Source organism: Gavialis gangeticus, unplaced genomic scaffold (assembly GCF_001723915.1).
Source record: "Gavialis gangeticus isolate Ggan-Ray unplaced genomic scaffold, GavGan_comp1, whole genome shotgun sequence".
In the NCBI taxonomy this organism is placed as follows: Eukaryota; Metazoa; Chordata; order Crocodylia; family Gavialidae; genus Gavialis; species Gavialis gangeticus.
In genome coordinates, this window is record NW_017729001.1 from 28,447,665 (window position 1) to 28,463,981 (window position 16,317).

The 16,317-nt window shown below is 48.3% G+C and overlaps 1 protein-coding gene across 1 annotated transcript in view; it reads left to right on the forward strand.

Annotated features, from left to right (window-relative positions):
- The window catches only part of VPS37B (VPS37B, ESCRT-I subunit), a 26,068-nt gene extending 10,494 nt beyond the window's left edge, over positions 1–15,574 (forward strand). The window contains exons 2-4 of the mRNA XM_019507165.1: positions 8,642–8,813; positions 9,508–9,590; positions 10,888–15,574. Of these exons, the coding sequence (XP_019362710.1) occupies positions 8,642–8,813; positions 9,508–9,590; positions 10,888–11,397 (765 nt within the window). The 3' untranslated portion in view covers positions 11,398–15,574. The remainder of the gene's footprint in view (positions 1–8,641; positions 8,814–9,507; positions 9,591–10,887) is intronic.
- Positions 15,575–16,317: the final 743 nt, after the last annotated feature.

A 16,317-nucleotide genomic window follows, 5' to 3' on the forward strand; every position in this document is an offset into this window, starting at 1 on the left:
AGTATATGAGAGTTTGTAATTACAGGGTATGTGTTTGCCTGGAATAGGCAAGCCTTTTGGCTGGAGAGGGTCAGCAAAGTGCACACACACATTTGTACAAAAGTTGTTTACCTGGGGTTTTTTGGACTCTTTAAGTCCCTGCTAAGAGGGTAGTAGCCTTCTGCCTTCTGGCCTGCATTGAGCTGAAAGAAGTTGGCTGGAATATATGGAGGCGCTGCACCATGTAGGTGATGGCAGTACCTCTTCCCCAGAGTGTGTGTGCATGGCCACCGCTGTGGGGCCAGGAAAGCAGGTGTGCCAGTGGGAGCGCTGCTGAAGAGTAGACGGTGCTCCCTTTTGATAGGATGGGGATTTTGGTTTCTCATGGCCATCATGCTAGATAAATCAACCTATGCACTATCCCCATCTTATAGATAAGGAACTGGGGCAAAGAGCACTGAATTTGGTCTGAATCTGTCTTAACCAGTGTCCTCACTGGCACATTTTCCTAACTTTTAGTCACCTTCGTCTGATTTAAGCAACAATCCACCTAGTTTTAGGGTCCGGCTTTAGGCAAGCGGCTGAATTACCATGCTACAAAATGTCTTTCTCTCCTTTTTTCTCAGCATAATATAGGAGGATCATATCAAGCAAAAGAAGATTTTTTTTATTTTACCAAGGTCACTCACTGAAATTCATCTGTTTAAGTGCCTTTCCAGTTAGACAAGAGGTTGTGCTTAATCCAGCATGATCCAAATGCTAAAGTCTGCAACCCAGCTTTTAACTTATGTGCTTAATAGGATTGCTGTGAAGGGGTAAGCCCTGGCAGGAAGCACTGAGTAAGATTTGCATCAGAAAAATTATTCCCCTGTCTCAGTGCAAGCAGCACTACGGAAACTTGCTTGATTTGGTAGCCCAGGATCCAAGAATTCATCCAAATATGTAGGATAAAATGGGTTGCCACGATCAAACATCTACAGCAGCAATCCAGGTCATTCTAGTCATGTTTTTAAAATGCTGGTGATACCTGCAGGACTTGGCTGAGCAGAGCCCCTTGCTTTGGGGGCTGCCAAGCCAAACAGTCAGTCACAGTCCCCTCCCTAGAGATACAGCAGTCTTTATCAATTTTGTACATATTTAGCTTCTCAGGATTGTTCCTGCTTTGCATTTAGATTCATCACATCATTATTTAGATTACAGGTACTCTTGCAGGTTGGTGACTGATAAGAGAGGCAAAAACAGGTCTACAGCCTTTTATTTGCTTGCACTTCAAATCACAGAAAGAACATATATCCCAAAGTCTATCTGGCTGACCCTGACAGTACAACATAGATTTTCACTTAGACTGGTGAGTGAGGTGGGAAGATGGTGGAAAGAGTGGCGGCAGGTCTTCTTGAATTTACTGAGTTCTCCAAATTTCCCTAGCCGATACTCCATATTTATAGATGGCTGGTTCTGATAGGCTGGTAAATGAACTCTGATTGGTTTTATTGAACTTTCTTTGTTTCACTGAAACTTTTGGAACTGGACTGTACCAAATCTCTTGTGGATTTGCAAGGTGTCAATTAGTTGGTATTTATATTCTTGGGAAAGTAAAGGGGAGGGTTTCTTATCTCCTTTCCTTCCCCACTGTGGAATACATTTCAACACTGTCCTCTGTTTCATCTTTATTTTATGGTCTTCTCTGTCAAGGCCTTTTTGATAAATGATCTTAAGCGTCTTAACAAAAATACGTATCTATTATAGCAAAATAGCATCTGATACGTTTAGTTACAGCAATCATTGCTACTAATATTTTGAGATAAAACTACGATATGGTATATTTGGATTATTTAATGTGTGGTCTTTCCTTTAAGGTGTCCTTTCAGGCCTTGCACTTTGTTTAATTGCATCTCATTACTGGTTTAGTTAGACATGTTGGTGGCTTCCTTTACTTTGTTGACCAAGCTGGTTGTCGCTCTTGTCAAAGTTCATGCTCCTGTCCCTGAGAAACAACAGACTTTGGAGCTGTCACCTTAGCCACGTTTTTGCCATGTGGCCTAGGCCCCTTGAAAATGGCCAAGGCTGGCAACAACATGCACATGATACTTGAACGTTGTCCTGAGTTCAGCTTGAAACTGGACTGCAAATTTCTCACGCACTAAAAGTAAGAAGTGTAATGGAAACGCTGACTGGGTCTTTGCTGAAGGGCCTGCCAATGCAAGATTATAATTTCAGTGGTATTTGTCAGGCTTTGTGGGTAGCTGGGATTAGTTTCATTTGGACCTTGTTTTTCTCTGGGTTAGCTGGCTTGGAATACACATTGTTTTCAGCTAGTTTCCTTATACATGGCTATTGTTTGTTCATAGAATTTGGTTTGGAAGTATTAATTATGTGAACCAGGATTTTGTAATATCTGGTAAATTGTAATCAGTTGTGCCCTTTATACCTTCTGGTTTGTTCATTTGCTTGCTTGCTTCCTTCCACCTTTACAGCATCTTTTCTCCACTTTTGCCAAACTTCAGGCCTTACAGTTTTTTTTTTTTTTTTTGAAGTGGCAAGATCTGAAATCCAGTTGCTGTCACCAAATAGTTGGTGTGGAAGTAATGGTCTCTGTAGTCAACCTGCCCAAAAACCCTCCTTCCCTTTTTAAAATGATCCCCCTTCTCATGCAAAGTATATTTTAAAGAGCTGAAAAATCTCCTTTGTCAGGGCAGGGAGGACTGGTGGGCTTTTTTGAGGGCAAAGGGATCTATGTTTGGCCATGTTTTCAAGTTTTGCCACAAAGGTGTGTGTGATTTCATTTGGAAAAGACTGGGTCTGCATTAAGCAATCCCTTTGCTGTTTGGTTCTTTCTGCAATCAGCTCGGTATTATGTTCAGTCTCGGTGAGAAGAGGTCGCGAAAGCACAGCAGGTAAAATAAAAAGCTTTGTCTAGTCTTTCTATTTAACATGGTCTTGGCTGACTCGGTTCCAAGTTTGACTCGTACAGGGCATGCGTTTCAAAAGGAAGATCTTGTGTATGCTGAAAATCTCAGGACTTCTGTGAAGACTCTTTTTATTATCTTACTTACAAGTCTGTCTTCAGTTCCAGGTTGTTGGCTGTTTTGGGCGAGGGTCTTGAGACAAGTAGTGAATTGACTGCTCTTTGCAGATGTTGAATGGGTCACCCTTATTGTAGAAAGGGTGATCTCTTTATTGCCCTGGGGACCTTTTGAAGGGTCAAGAGGGTTAGTCTTCAGTGTTTATACAAGCGTACTTTCAATTTGCTTTCCTTTTTAGATTAATCTTTGAAATTTGTTGTTCAAGTCCTCTGGAAGGGTTTCTGAATACACCAAGCATTTTTATGGAAAACTTGTCCTTGGCACACATGGCACCATGTATTCTGGTAGCCAAGGGCATAGCAGGAAGTAGGAGCTATGCATTTGAGTCGTGCTTCAAAATTAAGATTTTTTTCCTACCAAAAGAGAAGTGGGGTTTGACACTTCTTGAAGACCCTTGAGGGATGTGCCACGTTGGGGTTGCGGCTGGTCTTTGCACTTTGCATCTTCCATATGCTTAAGCAACATTTTCCCTCCTAAGGGTCTCAATTTTACTGGAAATAAAACTAGGTGGTGCCATAAATGATGGAACAAGCCTTCCCTGCCGTTTGGAAGAGGGACCTGTTTGTTTTAGCTGTTACAGCCTCATGTATGGCAGACCTGGCCATTACATACTGTTTGCTAGAAGGGAAGGACAGTCGTGTATAATATCTGTAAGCTAAAGGGTGTTTGCAAAAAACCCAGCAAAGATGTGTTTGTGTCAGAAAAGGACTTTTTTTGGTCCTGTTTGTTTTAAGGAACTTATACAAGCTACACATGCAAAGGCACGGTGGTTAGCGTTCTCTGCATGCTGTCCAGAAGACAAGGCCTTACTGGGGGCAAAAATGAGTTTGCAGATCAGCTTACATTCAAATTGTCAGGCCATGGGACTGTGCATTGAGACTGCTGAGCAAACTGAGTTCTTGGACTGACTCCTGGATGGACTAAAATAAGGTCTGAGAGAACAAATTACACCTGTCAACCAAAATGGAGAGTCTGCTCCAAGTTTTTAAGAGGGGAAAAGAAGTTGAGGCAGCTGTAGGGACTATACTTGCAGGTAGCGGGAGGAACTACCAGATGTCGGCACTAAAAGCTGCTTCAGCAGCAGGGTTTGAAGCATGAGCGGTAAATGCAGCTGATGGTCTGTGGTTGCTCCGTATAGAAAAGTCTGTTCTTGCTGCAGTGCTGTAGCATGAACAGGGCTGAGTCACGAGCTGTCGCATGTTCCACTTCTTATTTCCTTTTTCCACAGCTTTTTTTCCACTGTATACCTGTCTTTTAACTCGGACGCTGTCAAGTTGAAAGCTGTGTGTTTGAACCCCCTCTATCATTTGGCAGGTTTCTGGCCTTGTTGGTATATATATATATTTTTTTATAAGGTGGACCTTTTTAAAAGAGTAGAGGCAACTTACTGGTACATGTATCCTCTGGAGCCTGGTGCTAAAAATGAATTTGCGGTGTTGCCGTTTAGCGGCTGAATGCCAGTGCGTTTCCTTCATTGTCACACATTCAGTGGTAAATGAAGAATGATTATTTCACCACTTTCGTGGTCGTTACATCTTCTGTCTCTCTTCATAGCAGGGAAACTGAAGCACAGCGAGATGTCAGAGGCCACACAGTTTGTTGGGGAGAGAATTTGGCCCTCCAGCTTGGGGTTTGTTTTTTTTGCTTGCCCCTTCCTAGATGTGCCATATCCTGGCTGCTGTAATTTAATGTGCACCATAAATGGTTTTTTTATGAGGGTGCAAAGGCTACAGATCAGACAGCTTGGTGTCAGCGAGCAAGAGCGGGGCAGCCGTTGAAATTTTCTGTTTGCTGTTGTGTAGCAAAGCTGTATTTCCAATAGGACCTTGGTAGCAGAGATAGGAGCCTTAAGGAAGGAAGGGCCTGACAAGTCACCAGGTTCATCTGCCTGCTAAAATGGATGTTTCGTGCTGCCTGTTCCCGGAAGATGTTTTACTCCTGTGTGCACCCCCTTTGGCACACTTTTTCCATGAGAAACCGCCTGTGACATGGAGCAGCTTATTTCCTTCCATTCTGCCCAACTCTTTCTTTCTTAGCTTTTCCTTTCCTTGTAATTTTATGTAATCTTTTATTTTTTTATTGAGCCACTTTTTTCTTGGGTGTTTCCAGCCTTCAGGGAGTCATTGAGTTTCGGTCTCTGATTTACTGGTGGTTGCTTAGCTGAGTTGTAGGCATTTAACATAGCCTCCAACCCAAGGAAAGATCAGAGTCCACTCATAAAACTAGTCTCCTGGGACTCTGGCCAGAGCAACACCTTTAATTGGAGGTGGAGCCCGTGGTCCCGGTAGTGCAGGCGGGTCTCATTCACTGCTACTTAAACCAACGTCTTCTTTGTTAAGCGTTGAGGATGGCAGGTTTGGGTGAAAGCTGAGGATGCTAAGGTGTCAGACTGGGACTGGCATTCCTCTCTTGTGAACTCTAGGGATGGTGAAGAAGGGGCAAAGTAATGTTCCCCAAATGGTGCCTGGCCAAATGGGAAGCTGAAAGTCAGTTTTCCCTCTCTAAGACAACCCACATGTGGTTGGTTTGTCTTTCCTGGCTGGCTTAGTTGGCATAAGGACCAAAGAGTGCGAGCAGCCATGACGTTATGAGCATTTAAACCATCTTTAGCGTTGGAAGGGAGAAGGGCGGTGTTCTTTTATCACAGCTAGGCAGCAAGAGAGTGCCAGTAAGTCTGGTCCAGGAGTATTTTTAGGTGTGCCTGGGGGAAATCCCATGAAAGTAGAAAGCCAAAATGTGAGTTCAGGTTAGCCCAGATGGTGATTTTACTTTCTTGGAAGAGGAGCGTAGGTCGGGGAGGTGTGCAAGACCCATCCAAAATCTAGTTCACTTCTCAGTGAGCACCACTTATGCCTTTTTGTGGTGGGGCCTAGATGGGGTCAAGCATCCGAGATGGCTTGGCAGCTGTCTGACTGAACCTGCTGGGAAAGCATATGAATTGCACTTGACATGGCAGATTCATAGATGTTAGGGGCTGGAAGGGACCTTACAAGATCATCGGGAGAGGTTTGCCTTGCGTTGCCTCTGGTTCGCTGGCTCGTTGGGGTAACAGTGCGCAGAGAGCTAGGTGAACTTCCCTCCTCCCTGTCCATCCAGTGCTTCATATACCAAGGGACTGTGCCTGTGCTTGCATAGCATTGGGCACATTGCGAGGTTGGAAGATTAAAGTAGTTTGGACAAACGAAAGCTTCTCAGAAGGAAATGGGCATTGCTGAAGACATTGCTGCGTTGTCCATATGATGCGGAATATGAATGTCCTTTGGACTGTGTGTTGACCACGAGCCATGTGTGGTTCTTACCCACCGTCCCATGGTGGCTGAAACAGCTGCCGGGAAACACCCTGGCTTCCCATCAATAACATCAGGGCTTCATACCAAAGCAATGCTTGTTTTGGCTCTGGCAATGTGCGTAAAGGTGTATAGCAGGTGCGAGGCGCTGTGGGATAAAGTCTCCTGTCCTTACTCGCACTGAGTGGGACACCTAGCCTTGCACCCTGTTGTCTCCCGAAGTACTGCCGGGGTGTCTAAAGCAGTTGAAAGAGCCATTGTTTGCCATTTCTAAAGAAGTCCCATCTCATCTGTGGACGCAGTCTATAACTGAGAGCGGGCCGCAGGCCAAACAAGCCGTGCGCTGATAACACGGCACTAATTGCCGGGCGAGGACGTGGCCGATGTTGGTCTGGAGTTTCTGCAAAAGGCAGCTGAGAGGAAGGAAGCAGCAGTGGCCACAAACAGGCAGCTGGACTGGGTGGAAATCACAAAGCATAAAGCTGGTCTTGGGGGAAGAGCAGTGACATATGCAGAGAAATGGAAGAGCAACTGCTGTGCCGGTCACTCTGGGGCCTGAGAGAGAAGGAGAAAGGGGAAGGGGAACTAAAATCACATGCACAGGCTCTGGCAGTCGTCTTGCATCTTCTAGGAGATAATTAACAGCCTAGCCCTGGGGGGCTCTAATACCCCATGAGAGCCAGGGTTTACCTGCCTCACGGAGGGGAGTGAAGTGAAAGGCAGACTTTTGTGGCAGTAAATGGGGAAGGTTGGGATCAGACTAACCGTGCAGGCCAAAGCAAGCTGCGGACGCCTTGTGGCCTGTTTGAAGGTGAGTGTCAGCACATCAGACCGTGGGAATGTCGAGCCGCGGTGGGTATTCAGACCATCTGATACTGAACCTCCTGCATCTTTTCTCTTTGTCTGAAGTGTGTTATGAGGTTTAAATTGACATCCTGCCAAGGTGGCCTTCCCCACAGGCTCAGCTTTCCCAAAGCCTCTGAAGACCGGCCAAAGGGAAAATGCATTTTGTGCAGAGAAGAAGGGTCTACAATGCTCTTTTGTTCAGCGCTCTGTGAGAGTGGCTATTCCCTCGGCACGGACAAGGCCGTTCAAACCAGGATGTGCAAATGGGAGGACTGAGCTGGAAAAATGGACTTTTGGCCGGAAACCAGCAAGGGGTTGGGAAAAGCCTGTAGAGAAGGAGAGATGACGGGGGGATTTGTGGTGTGTGTGGGTAGAAAGAAGGTTGCTATTGGCACTTGGGCTACATCTCTATTTTAGGTTGTCAGAGCCTTTCACAAAGGAGCCTGTGTGTTCTTCAGCAGTCACTTATTGGGGAAGGAATTCAGGCACGTAAACGCTGCGTAGAAGAGGATAGAGGGAATCAACCTAGGTGCTGCCTCCGGCCCAGCCCTGCAACCTGCCCAGTAGTCTGGAGGACTTCCCTGTACTTCTCTAACTAGGATTTAGGGTAAATCTGGGCAGAAAAATGCACGTATCCCTGCTCCTTTGCAGAGTTTGGCAGCATGCCGTCAGAGAGCAATGCTGAGCAGGGGTCTGCAGGAGTGTAGCCATAGCGGGCTTGGCTGCTTTCCAGCAGTATCAGTGTTTGCAAGAAACTTGTTTGTGGAAACCGTGTGATTCACAATTCCTTCTTTCTGGTCATGGCAGGAGAGACTGATATAGCTGGGCTTGGTTCCCCTAAATATTTGGACTAAGCTTTTTCTTTCCAGCCTGTAGAAGAAAACTGATTTTATAGTCTCTTTGTGCATCTGCGCACATGCTCCTTGACATGAGAACAAAATCTAAGAAGTGCGGTTTTGAAGCAAGCTCCAGGAGCTACTGCTTGTCCTCTCATTCTCCTTGGTGGAGGAGGTGGCCGTCTGAGTGGTGTGGTCCCTGTTTTGTGAGTGTTTTCGTGCATTCATGAGTCTTCCACCTTTGGTCTGTGCCATTGTTTGCATTTATAAGATGCCTCTGGCCACATGGGGTGACCTGCATTTAAAGTCCCGTGGTGGTGGTGTAGGTGTGGAAAAGCCTTTTGTTGCAGAAAGGGCACAGTGCACACAAGGTAAGGGGGGATTGAATGCGTGGTCCTTGGAGTATGGGTTGTACCAGGCAGCCTAGTAGGGTGTTCTCATGGCTTTCTGGATTGAGCATCCAGGGCGAGTCTAAAAGCCCCTCTCCAGTTTTTAGGATGTGCTGCAGCAGTGCCGATGATAGTGGTCTGCCTGGATTTGGGAAAGTGTTGGAAACTGTTATCCAGAAATATTTATAATATTCTATACACTTTTTTTTTTCTTTTTGCAGGCCCAAAATGTTCAGCTTAGCAAGGAAGTGACCCTTGCCAGCAACCGTAGTCTAGCAGAAGACAACCTTTTGTACCAGCCGAAACTGGAAACACTGAAAGCCAGCGTGATCCAGAAATATCAGGAGCTGCAGGTCCTTTTTGAAGCTTATCAGATAAAGAAAACCAAGCTAGGTAACGTATTATGCAGTAATGTATTTCCTGGGTTTTCCTGGACAGACATGCCTTGTCCTCTTAGATACACATCCCAGATCTGGGAGCTGCGCGGTTTAGAAGCATTTCTCAAGAGGAGCTGAAATGTCAAGTGGTCAAGAGTAGCTTCATTGAATGAGAGTGGAAAAATACTATTGTGATGGCTGTTTGAACAGCATGGCCTAGGGGAAAAGGAAGTCAGGGGCAGGTATATATTAGTGGGATCTCTGCGGTCACTTGAGAGAGATGCATTAGGCTAACTAATCTCTTCCCTGAAGGTGAGCAGAATTGTCTGTGTATTCTTAAAGGCAGCCCTTCTCTGCAGCTGTCCAGCAAGTGAAAGATCAGATGGCTTGAATAGGCTGACCAGACTTTTGCTCTGTACCTCTGTTATGAGGTGTTTGTCTCCAGTACGAACACCTTTGCCAGCTAAGCTGGTAACTTTTCAGCTTTTTCACTGGTAGCAGCGGTTCAAGCCCTGTGCCTGTCCTGAAAGTAAATTCTTAGGAAGCATCTCTGTTAACTTTCTGCTCAGACTTGTTCTGTCTGGAGTGGCGCAGGATAAACAGGCTTGTGTCTGGAAAGGAGTCTAGTGCTTGATGGAGCTGGGGCCAGGAGAAGGGAGCATCATCTGTGGCCAGCTGCTGTATATACTCCCCTGTTTGTGTCCTTGCAGACAGCCAATCCAGCAATGCTTCCCTGGAGACGCTGTTAGCACTGCTTCAGACAGAGGGTGCCAAGATTGAAGAGGACACAGAGGTAATGGCAGGACGCTTAAAATGCATAAGGGTAACACATGGTAAAATTTTGCAAGGCTTTTGATACACACAGCCATGGTATTAGTGGTGAAGATAATGTACCGTAAGAGGGTTTTGCTGAATGTGGCCTCAGCCGTCACTTCAAACTTTGTCAGGCAGCCTGGTGACTCAAGGCAAAGTGACCTCAGTTGACAAAAGAATGCAAGCTTGTTTTATATTTGAAGTGTTTCTAACAGCTTTAATGGTTTTTTCTTATTATCTAACTGGGAAAATGTGCCCTTGATTCTCCTGGTTTGTCTTACCCTAAAGCGCATGTCTGTGCAGAACTGTTTTGGTACAAATGTTAAGTAGGTGCACTGAGCCATTAGAGGAGGTGCGGGGGGGTATGGAAAACCACGGGCAAGATGGTTTGTCCTGGGTAGACTGATAAGGAGGGCTTGCCTTTGCAACCTTTGTGGCTGCTGCAAAGGTTTTCTCCCTTCCCATCCTGTGTAGTGGAACATACTGGGATAGGTTGTGTATATGCAGCACAGTGGCTTGGGGGCATTTCGTACTGTGGTGGGGAGGTGTGGACTCAAGCACGAAGGAAGCCTTATTAATAGACTCAGTGTTTCCCAGCACTGAACCATAATATGGGCTGACCAGGGATCTGGAAAGCTCTTAAATGGTCCCAAATTGCAGCTAGGGAAATGTCAGTTAGATATTAGAAAAAACTTTCTCACTAGGAGGGTAGTAAAGCACTGGAACAGGTTACCCAGAGAGGTGGTGGAAGCTCCATCCTTGGAGGTTTTTAAGACCCAGGTAGACAAAGCTTTGCTGAGATGACGTAGTTGGGGCTGGTCCTGCTCTGAGCAGGGGGGTGGACTAGATGTGACCTCCTGAGGTCCCTTCCCACCCTACATTTCTGTGATTGTAAATGGAGTCATCCCTGCCTCCCATGGTTAGGGGAATGCAGAGAGCCTCTGAGAGGCAGCCAGGCATTAGTGGGAGCATGGATGTGGCCCACAGTAGTCGGGGAGGAACTGGAACACAGCTAAGAAGGGAATCCCGAGGTTAGGCTTGAATTCTAGAGCAGGGTATGGTCCTGTCTTAGTGGAGAGAGGAGACCTGAGGAAGGGCAGCTTGTGCCCAGCTGCTTGTCTAGCTTCTCTCCCAACTAGGCATTTGGTGTAATAAGGCATCATCACAAAAGATCTCTCACCTCTTGGAGAGGAGAGGTGACCTTCTGAGGAGGGAAAGAAGCTGTGCAAGGTTTTTGTGGACTGTGGGTTTCTAACAGGTTGTTCCATGTCTGACAGAACATGGCAGAGAAGTTCCTGGATGGCGAAGTGGCTCTGGATTCCTTCATTGATGAGTACCAGAGCAAGCGCAAGCTGGCTCACCTGCGCCGGGTGAAGATCGAGAAGCTCCAGGACATGGTGCTGAAGGGACAGAGATTGCCACAGGCGCAGCTGCCCTTGCAGCCGAGAATGCCCGAGACCGCACCAGCGCCAGCCACCTCCTATCCTTCGGATGTGAGCACGCCTCCCTCGGTCATGCCCCGGCGAATACCGCCTCCACCACCTCCAGCAGTGCCTGCAGGACGCTTTCCCACTCCGTTTACTGCAGCCATGAGCTCGGGACCAGCCATGCCTTACCCGGGGGCTCCCTACCCTCCACTCCCCCCACGATCAGGATCAGGAATGCAGCTGGCAAGTCAGGTACCGCAGCCGGGACCCCCATCCCAGTTTGCCCTGCAGCACCCTCCGGCGCTGCCGCAGAGACCGCCGCCTCGCCTTCCGCCGCACCCGGGCTTCATCCTGCAGTGATCCACTCGGGGCGTTAGACTCGGGCATCGGTGCTCATGTTCCTCCTGTTTCTCCCTTGCCAGCGGTGTACTGTGGCCAGAGGGAAACCTCTGTGCCGCATGTGGCAAATGGCAAACTCCAAGCTGTCTGGCGGGGGTGTGGAATTGCATTTGGTCAATGTGATTGTGTTTTTTTTCTGGTTTTTTGTATAATCAAGGACTGCACAGACTATATATATTTTTTTTCTTTTCCTGGGGTAGGGATGTTGGGGTGGAGTTTTGTCAGTCTGGCAAGCTGTGGATTCACTTGTGTTATAATTCTTAGGTTCAGTGTTAGTGGCTGTGGCCCACTCAAACCAAGAGGCATGTCCATCTTGATGTGGTCCTGCTGCAGCTGGATTTGAGCACAGTTCAGCTGCTAGCATCTCAAACTCTATGGCTGCTGGTATTTGGGTAGTAATGATTGGATCTTACATCCGAAAGCTATGCATAAAGCTGCTGCAGTGGAAACAGTTGGCCTCGGTGGGAGTAAACCCAGCCTCCCCATCGGGTACATTCACTAACATAACATCCACAGTCTGGTCACTGGAAACGGCTCCCAAATGGAAAAGGCTGTGAATTGTTTTGAAGACATCGGGAGTGGAACTTCTGGCTGTTCTGTTCTGAGGAAGATGTAGGTAGTGCCAGTGTAGATATCAGTGGAAACGTCATGAGCCCTTGTGTGCGTTTCTCCATTTACCTTCCCCCGTTTTCTTCCTAAGTTGGGAGGGTGTCTGCCTTACTGAATCTGCCTTTGGGAGGTAGAGGAGAGGGGTGGTTGGGAGTGTTCATTCACTGACAGACCAGGGAATGGGATCCCAGGACCTGGAGTCCTAGGCATTCTGTTTTCATACCTTACTGCTGGATGGTTCTGTTCACCTTTGCAAAGCTCTTTAAATCTGCGTGCAGCCTCTGCTTCGTTGCTCGAGCGGAGGTATGATCTTCTCGTGGCCATCTTCTCTTGCCCAGCAGCATTGGTGTGGAGTCCAGCCTGGATGGAAGAGACAGTTCCTTGTCTTTACTGATGGTCCTGTTTGACCATGAGGAGAGCGAGCCTTGCAATCTGGCAGCTGGGGGTTTTCATTTTGTGCTATGTCCTCCTCCATCTGTGCCAAAGAGTGGGGGCACCTTCTTCTTTAACAGAGAGCAGTCTTTCACATCAGGGTGAGTGCTGTGGGCACGAGGGGATGCCTGAAGGCAGTGACAGGTGGGCATGTCAGGGAACATCCATAGATGTTACCAACCTCTTGTGTCACCTTGTCATCCAAGCAGCTAATGAGGTCAGTGGCCTAAGAAGTGTGCTCCAACACCAGCTCTGTCTCTTGCATGGAGGCACATGAGAGGCTCTGGGGCCTCTTTCTGCTGAGGGTGTAAACCGTCCATACGTAGTCATCTGGGGTTTTCCCCCCAACATGAACCCTGTAACTCAGCATTAGCTCTTCCTCCTGGAGTAGGGTAGTGATTTTGTGGCAGTGAACGTTTTAATTGGAAATAGCCTCCCCTGAAAACAGGGCGACTCTGCTGTCGCTCTCCAGTGAAGATTGGAGGTGGCCCAGTGGTCAGCGTGGCTGGCCCAAACGCAGTCCCCTGGGTAAGCCTGACCAGTGTTTGGAGTGGGGAAAGCCAGCCAGTGGTGAAACTGCACCCCTTGGACTGCTTTTACCTGGGTGTATTTTATAATCTAGGAACCGTGCAGGGTGGTTTTGTGAGCACGGACTTCTCTGAAGATGATTGTCCCATAGAACTTCATTGGAGAGCAGTTAATGGTGAACTGTGGTGTCTGTTCTGGAGATGGAGCTGCTGCAGAAATGACCTGCATGGTTTGAAGCAAGCCCTTGTCTCAAGCTATCGCAGGCAACCTTAGCGTATGCCTCGAGCCTCCCATGCAAGACTCTGGCTGGGTGCCTGCATGTTGGGATTGCCAGAAGCCTAGTAAAAGTAACTGGGTGCATCTGTCTTACACCAACCAAGTGCCAACTCCCCTTGTGAGGGTGGGAATATCCTCTGCTGGGCTCTCAGAGATGGGAGATGTAAGTGTACCATGGGCTTGCACTTAACTCACTTGCCCTCTCGGTGTTGCTAGGAAATAGTCCAAAATATTTTTACTACTAATTGTTTGAAGTTGCCTGCTTTTTAGTAACCTCTGTGGTGATGACACAGCCATTCAGGGATGCTTTCTCAAAGGAAAAATACTGTCTTTTGCAGACTCAGTGCAGGGAGAGGCAATGCAACTTTCTCTACGCAAAGCAATGCATTATTGCGCGTGCATGCAGCTGACGTGCCTTACGATCACTCGTGGTGATCCGAATATTGGCCATTGATTTCCGAGTCCCTTGTTTATCTCACTCCTTTGTGCTTTAAGGGCTCTTTCTTGCAGGGGACTTCCTCAAAGGGAAGATTTTTTTTTTGTTTGTTTCCTATTTGGTCACTCGGTCCTCTTAGGATAAGACAAGGCTGTAACAGCTGTTTGAATGTCTAAGCAGCTCAGTGGCTGGCTAGTGTTAAGCCTAGTGTTCTGGTTGAATTACCATGTGAGTTAATAGAGTCTCTCCTGCTGGAGCTCCTGCTGCCTCTGGAAGCTGTTGTGCCACTCGTCATGTGTCCTTGCAAAGCCGCTTATTGCCGTGCACCTTGCTGCCGTCAGGAGGAGTGCTCTAGGGAGAGGCATGAATCCTGCCCTCGTAGCTGCGACGCTACCCTGGTGGACGGTGGAGAAATGAAGGTGGCATTGCGGTGTGTGCTTTTGGGATTGTGGCAGGGAGCAGTGGGCACGCAACTTAGCTGCAGTAACAACTTGCCTAACCTGTGCACTTGGAGTGGAGGGCTCTGCAAAGCCGTCCTTCAGGAGGAGGCTTCTCCCCGCGCTCTCTGGAGTAACACCTGGCAGTGTTCGCTGTGCCCAGTGGGTCCCTGTGGAAGATTTAGATGCAGCACGTCGAACTGGGCAAGCTGCCTTGGCAGAAGGACCTGAGGCTCCTAGAAAGTATCAAGGAAGCAAGCCCAAAGTTGGTAGATTGTAACTGTGCTGACCAGCCAAGCAGCACCTGCCACCACCATGTCCTTTGCAGGATCGCAGAGGGAGGCCTCCACCTGTCTGGCCGAAGTGCCTGTGAAGTGCTTCCCAGGAAGGCATTGGCGTGAGCTTTACACTCGGTGCCCTTTCTCCTTAAGGATGGCAGTGGGCATCGCGCATGGAGTGAGGGGGTGAGGTGGCCCGAGGTCCCTGTTTGGACTCGGTTTCAGCAAACCGTAAGATCTGGACAGTGTTTGCTCATTCAACTTGAGAGGACTTGGTGTGGCTGGGTGGGATGCTGAGGCAGGCATGCTGTGGCTAACAGGGGCAGGTCCCATGCTTGGTAATGGTTTTCCCCAAAGGAGCGAGCAAGCCGTCAAGCCTGCGGTGCTGAAGGGACTGCGCATACTGTAATGTGCTGCAGTTTCTTGTCTTGTAGTGGCGGGTATTTCTGCCATGGAGGAAAACGTGGGGCAATGGCCTTGTCACATTTGATTAGGGGTGGCTTGACCTAGCCTCATTTCATGTGGAGTAAGTGGGTGGTAAGTTGAAAAGCTCTACAGGAAAAGAAAGTAGTCACTTTCCGTGCGTGGGGTGACAGGTCTGCTGCTGCCCTGTGAGGTGTGTGGACTGATATGCAGGAGCTCAGACCTGCTTCCCAAGGAGCTAAGAGGTGCTAACTTGCTGTAAGCAAGAGGAGAGGTTGGTGCTGAGCTCCTGATTAGGACACAGCAGGAGTTGTGCATGTGCACAGACCAGGGCAACGCACATGATGCCTGCCCGCTGCCGATGCAAACTTCTCCCTTTTGTGTGAGGGGCCAAGGAGGATGTCGGGAGCAATGCGGTCGACCTGACGCAGCATGAGACATGCTACCTCCTTTGCCAAGCAGCGCACCACACCAGCACCAGTCCCGTCTTGAAACACTGCTGCCTTGCATGTGGGGATATTGGCACAGAGTGGCTGGAAACCGGAAGGAGCTAACCAAGATTTGGCAACGTGGAGTACGCTGCGCTGTGGGTAGTAGTAAGTGTTCCTAATGTAACAATGACACTAAAGGTGGTGTTTGTGCTGTATACGTACGGACATTTTAGTGGCTGTGACCACTGGTGCATTTAAAAATAAATAAATAAATGATAAGCCAGAGCACGTTGGTGTCCTGCTGTCTCTTGGCCAGGGTTCGGTTGTGGTGCAAAGGAACAGCCTGATGCTAACACAGCAAAGCGGGCTGGGGGGTGGTGTGGATGGCTTGCTGGGAGGTGGCAGGTACTGGAAATGCTGAGGGTTTCTTGGGAAAGAAGCAGCTTAACTACAGAGCCCTGCGTTGCCGCCTCCGCACCTTGGGTAACTGGAACAGCTGGTGACAGGCGTTATAGACAAAGCAGCATCGTGTTTTTTGCCTGTTCTTTATGGCGACAAATGACCCTCATTCCAAGCTTGCTGCTTCTTGTTTGTGCCTAGGGAGGCCTCTGTCAGAGGGTCTCTGCCTGTGCATGTCTCGGGTGGCTGGATGGGGCATGTGGCAGTGGGATGAGGTGTGTGCTGTGGGAAATGAAGCTGGGTGCGTGCCTTTGGATGTCACTAACAGGCTTTTGCTTTCAGCAAACTGGGGTGCCTCATTTGTGGGCTTGAGGTTATGAAGAGTTGGGGTGGGGGCATGGAGGGGCTGCACAGCACAGTGACTCTTGAAATCCCCTCACTTTTCCCTTTCCAGAGCAGGGTAGCCACCCCACCTCTACACATCTGGGGCCTAACTGTGTCCAGGTGGCTCTGTGCCCTGAAAAGCTAAGGGTAGGGCGGTAACCTGGGAGGCACCTGGAAGATACCAGGTAAAGAGGACTTGAGGAAAACATGGTACTGGGGAGCTTCCCTTCTTCCCCGCCCCCCCCCCC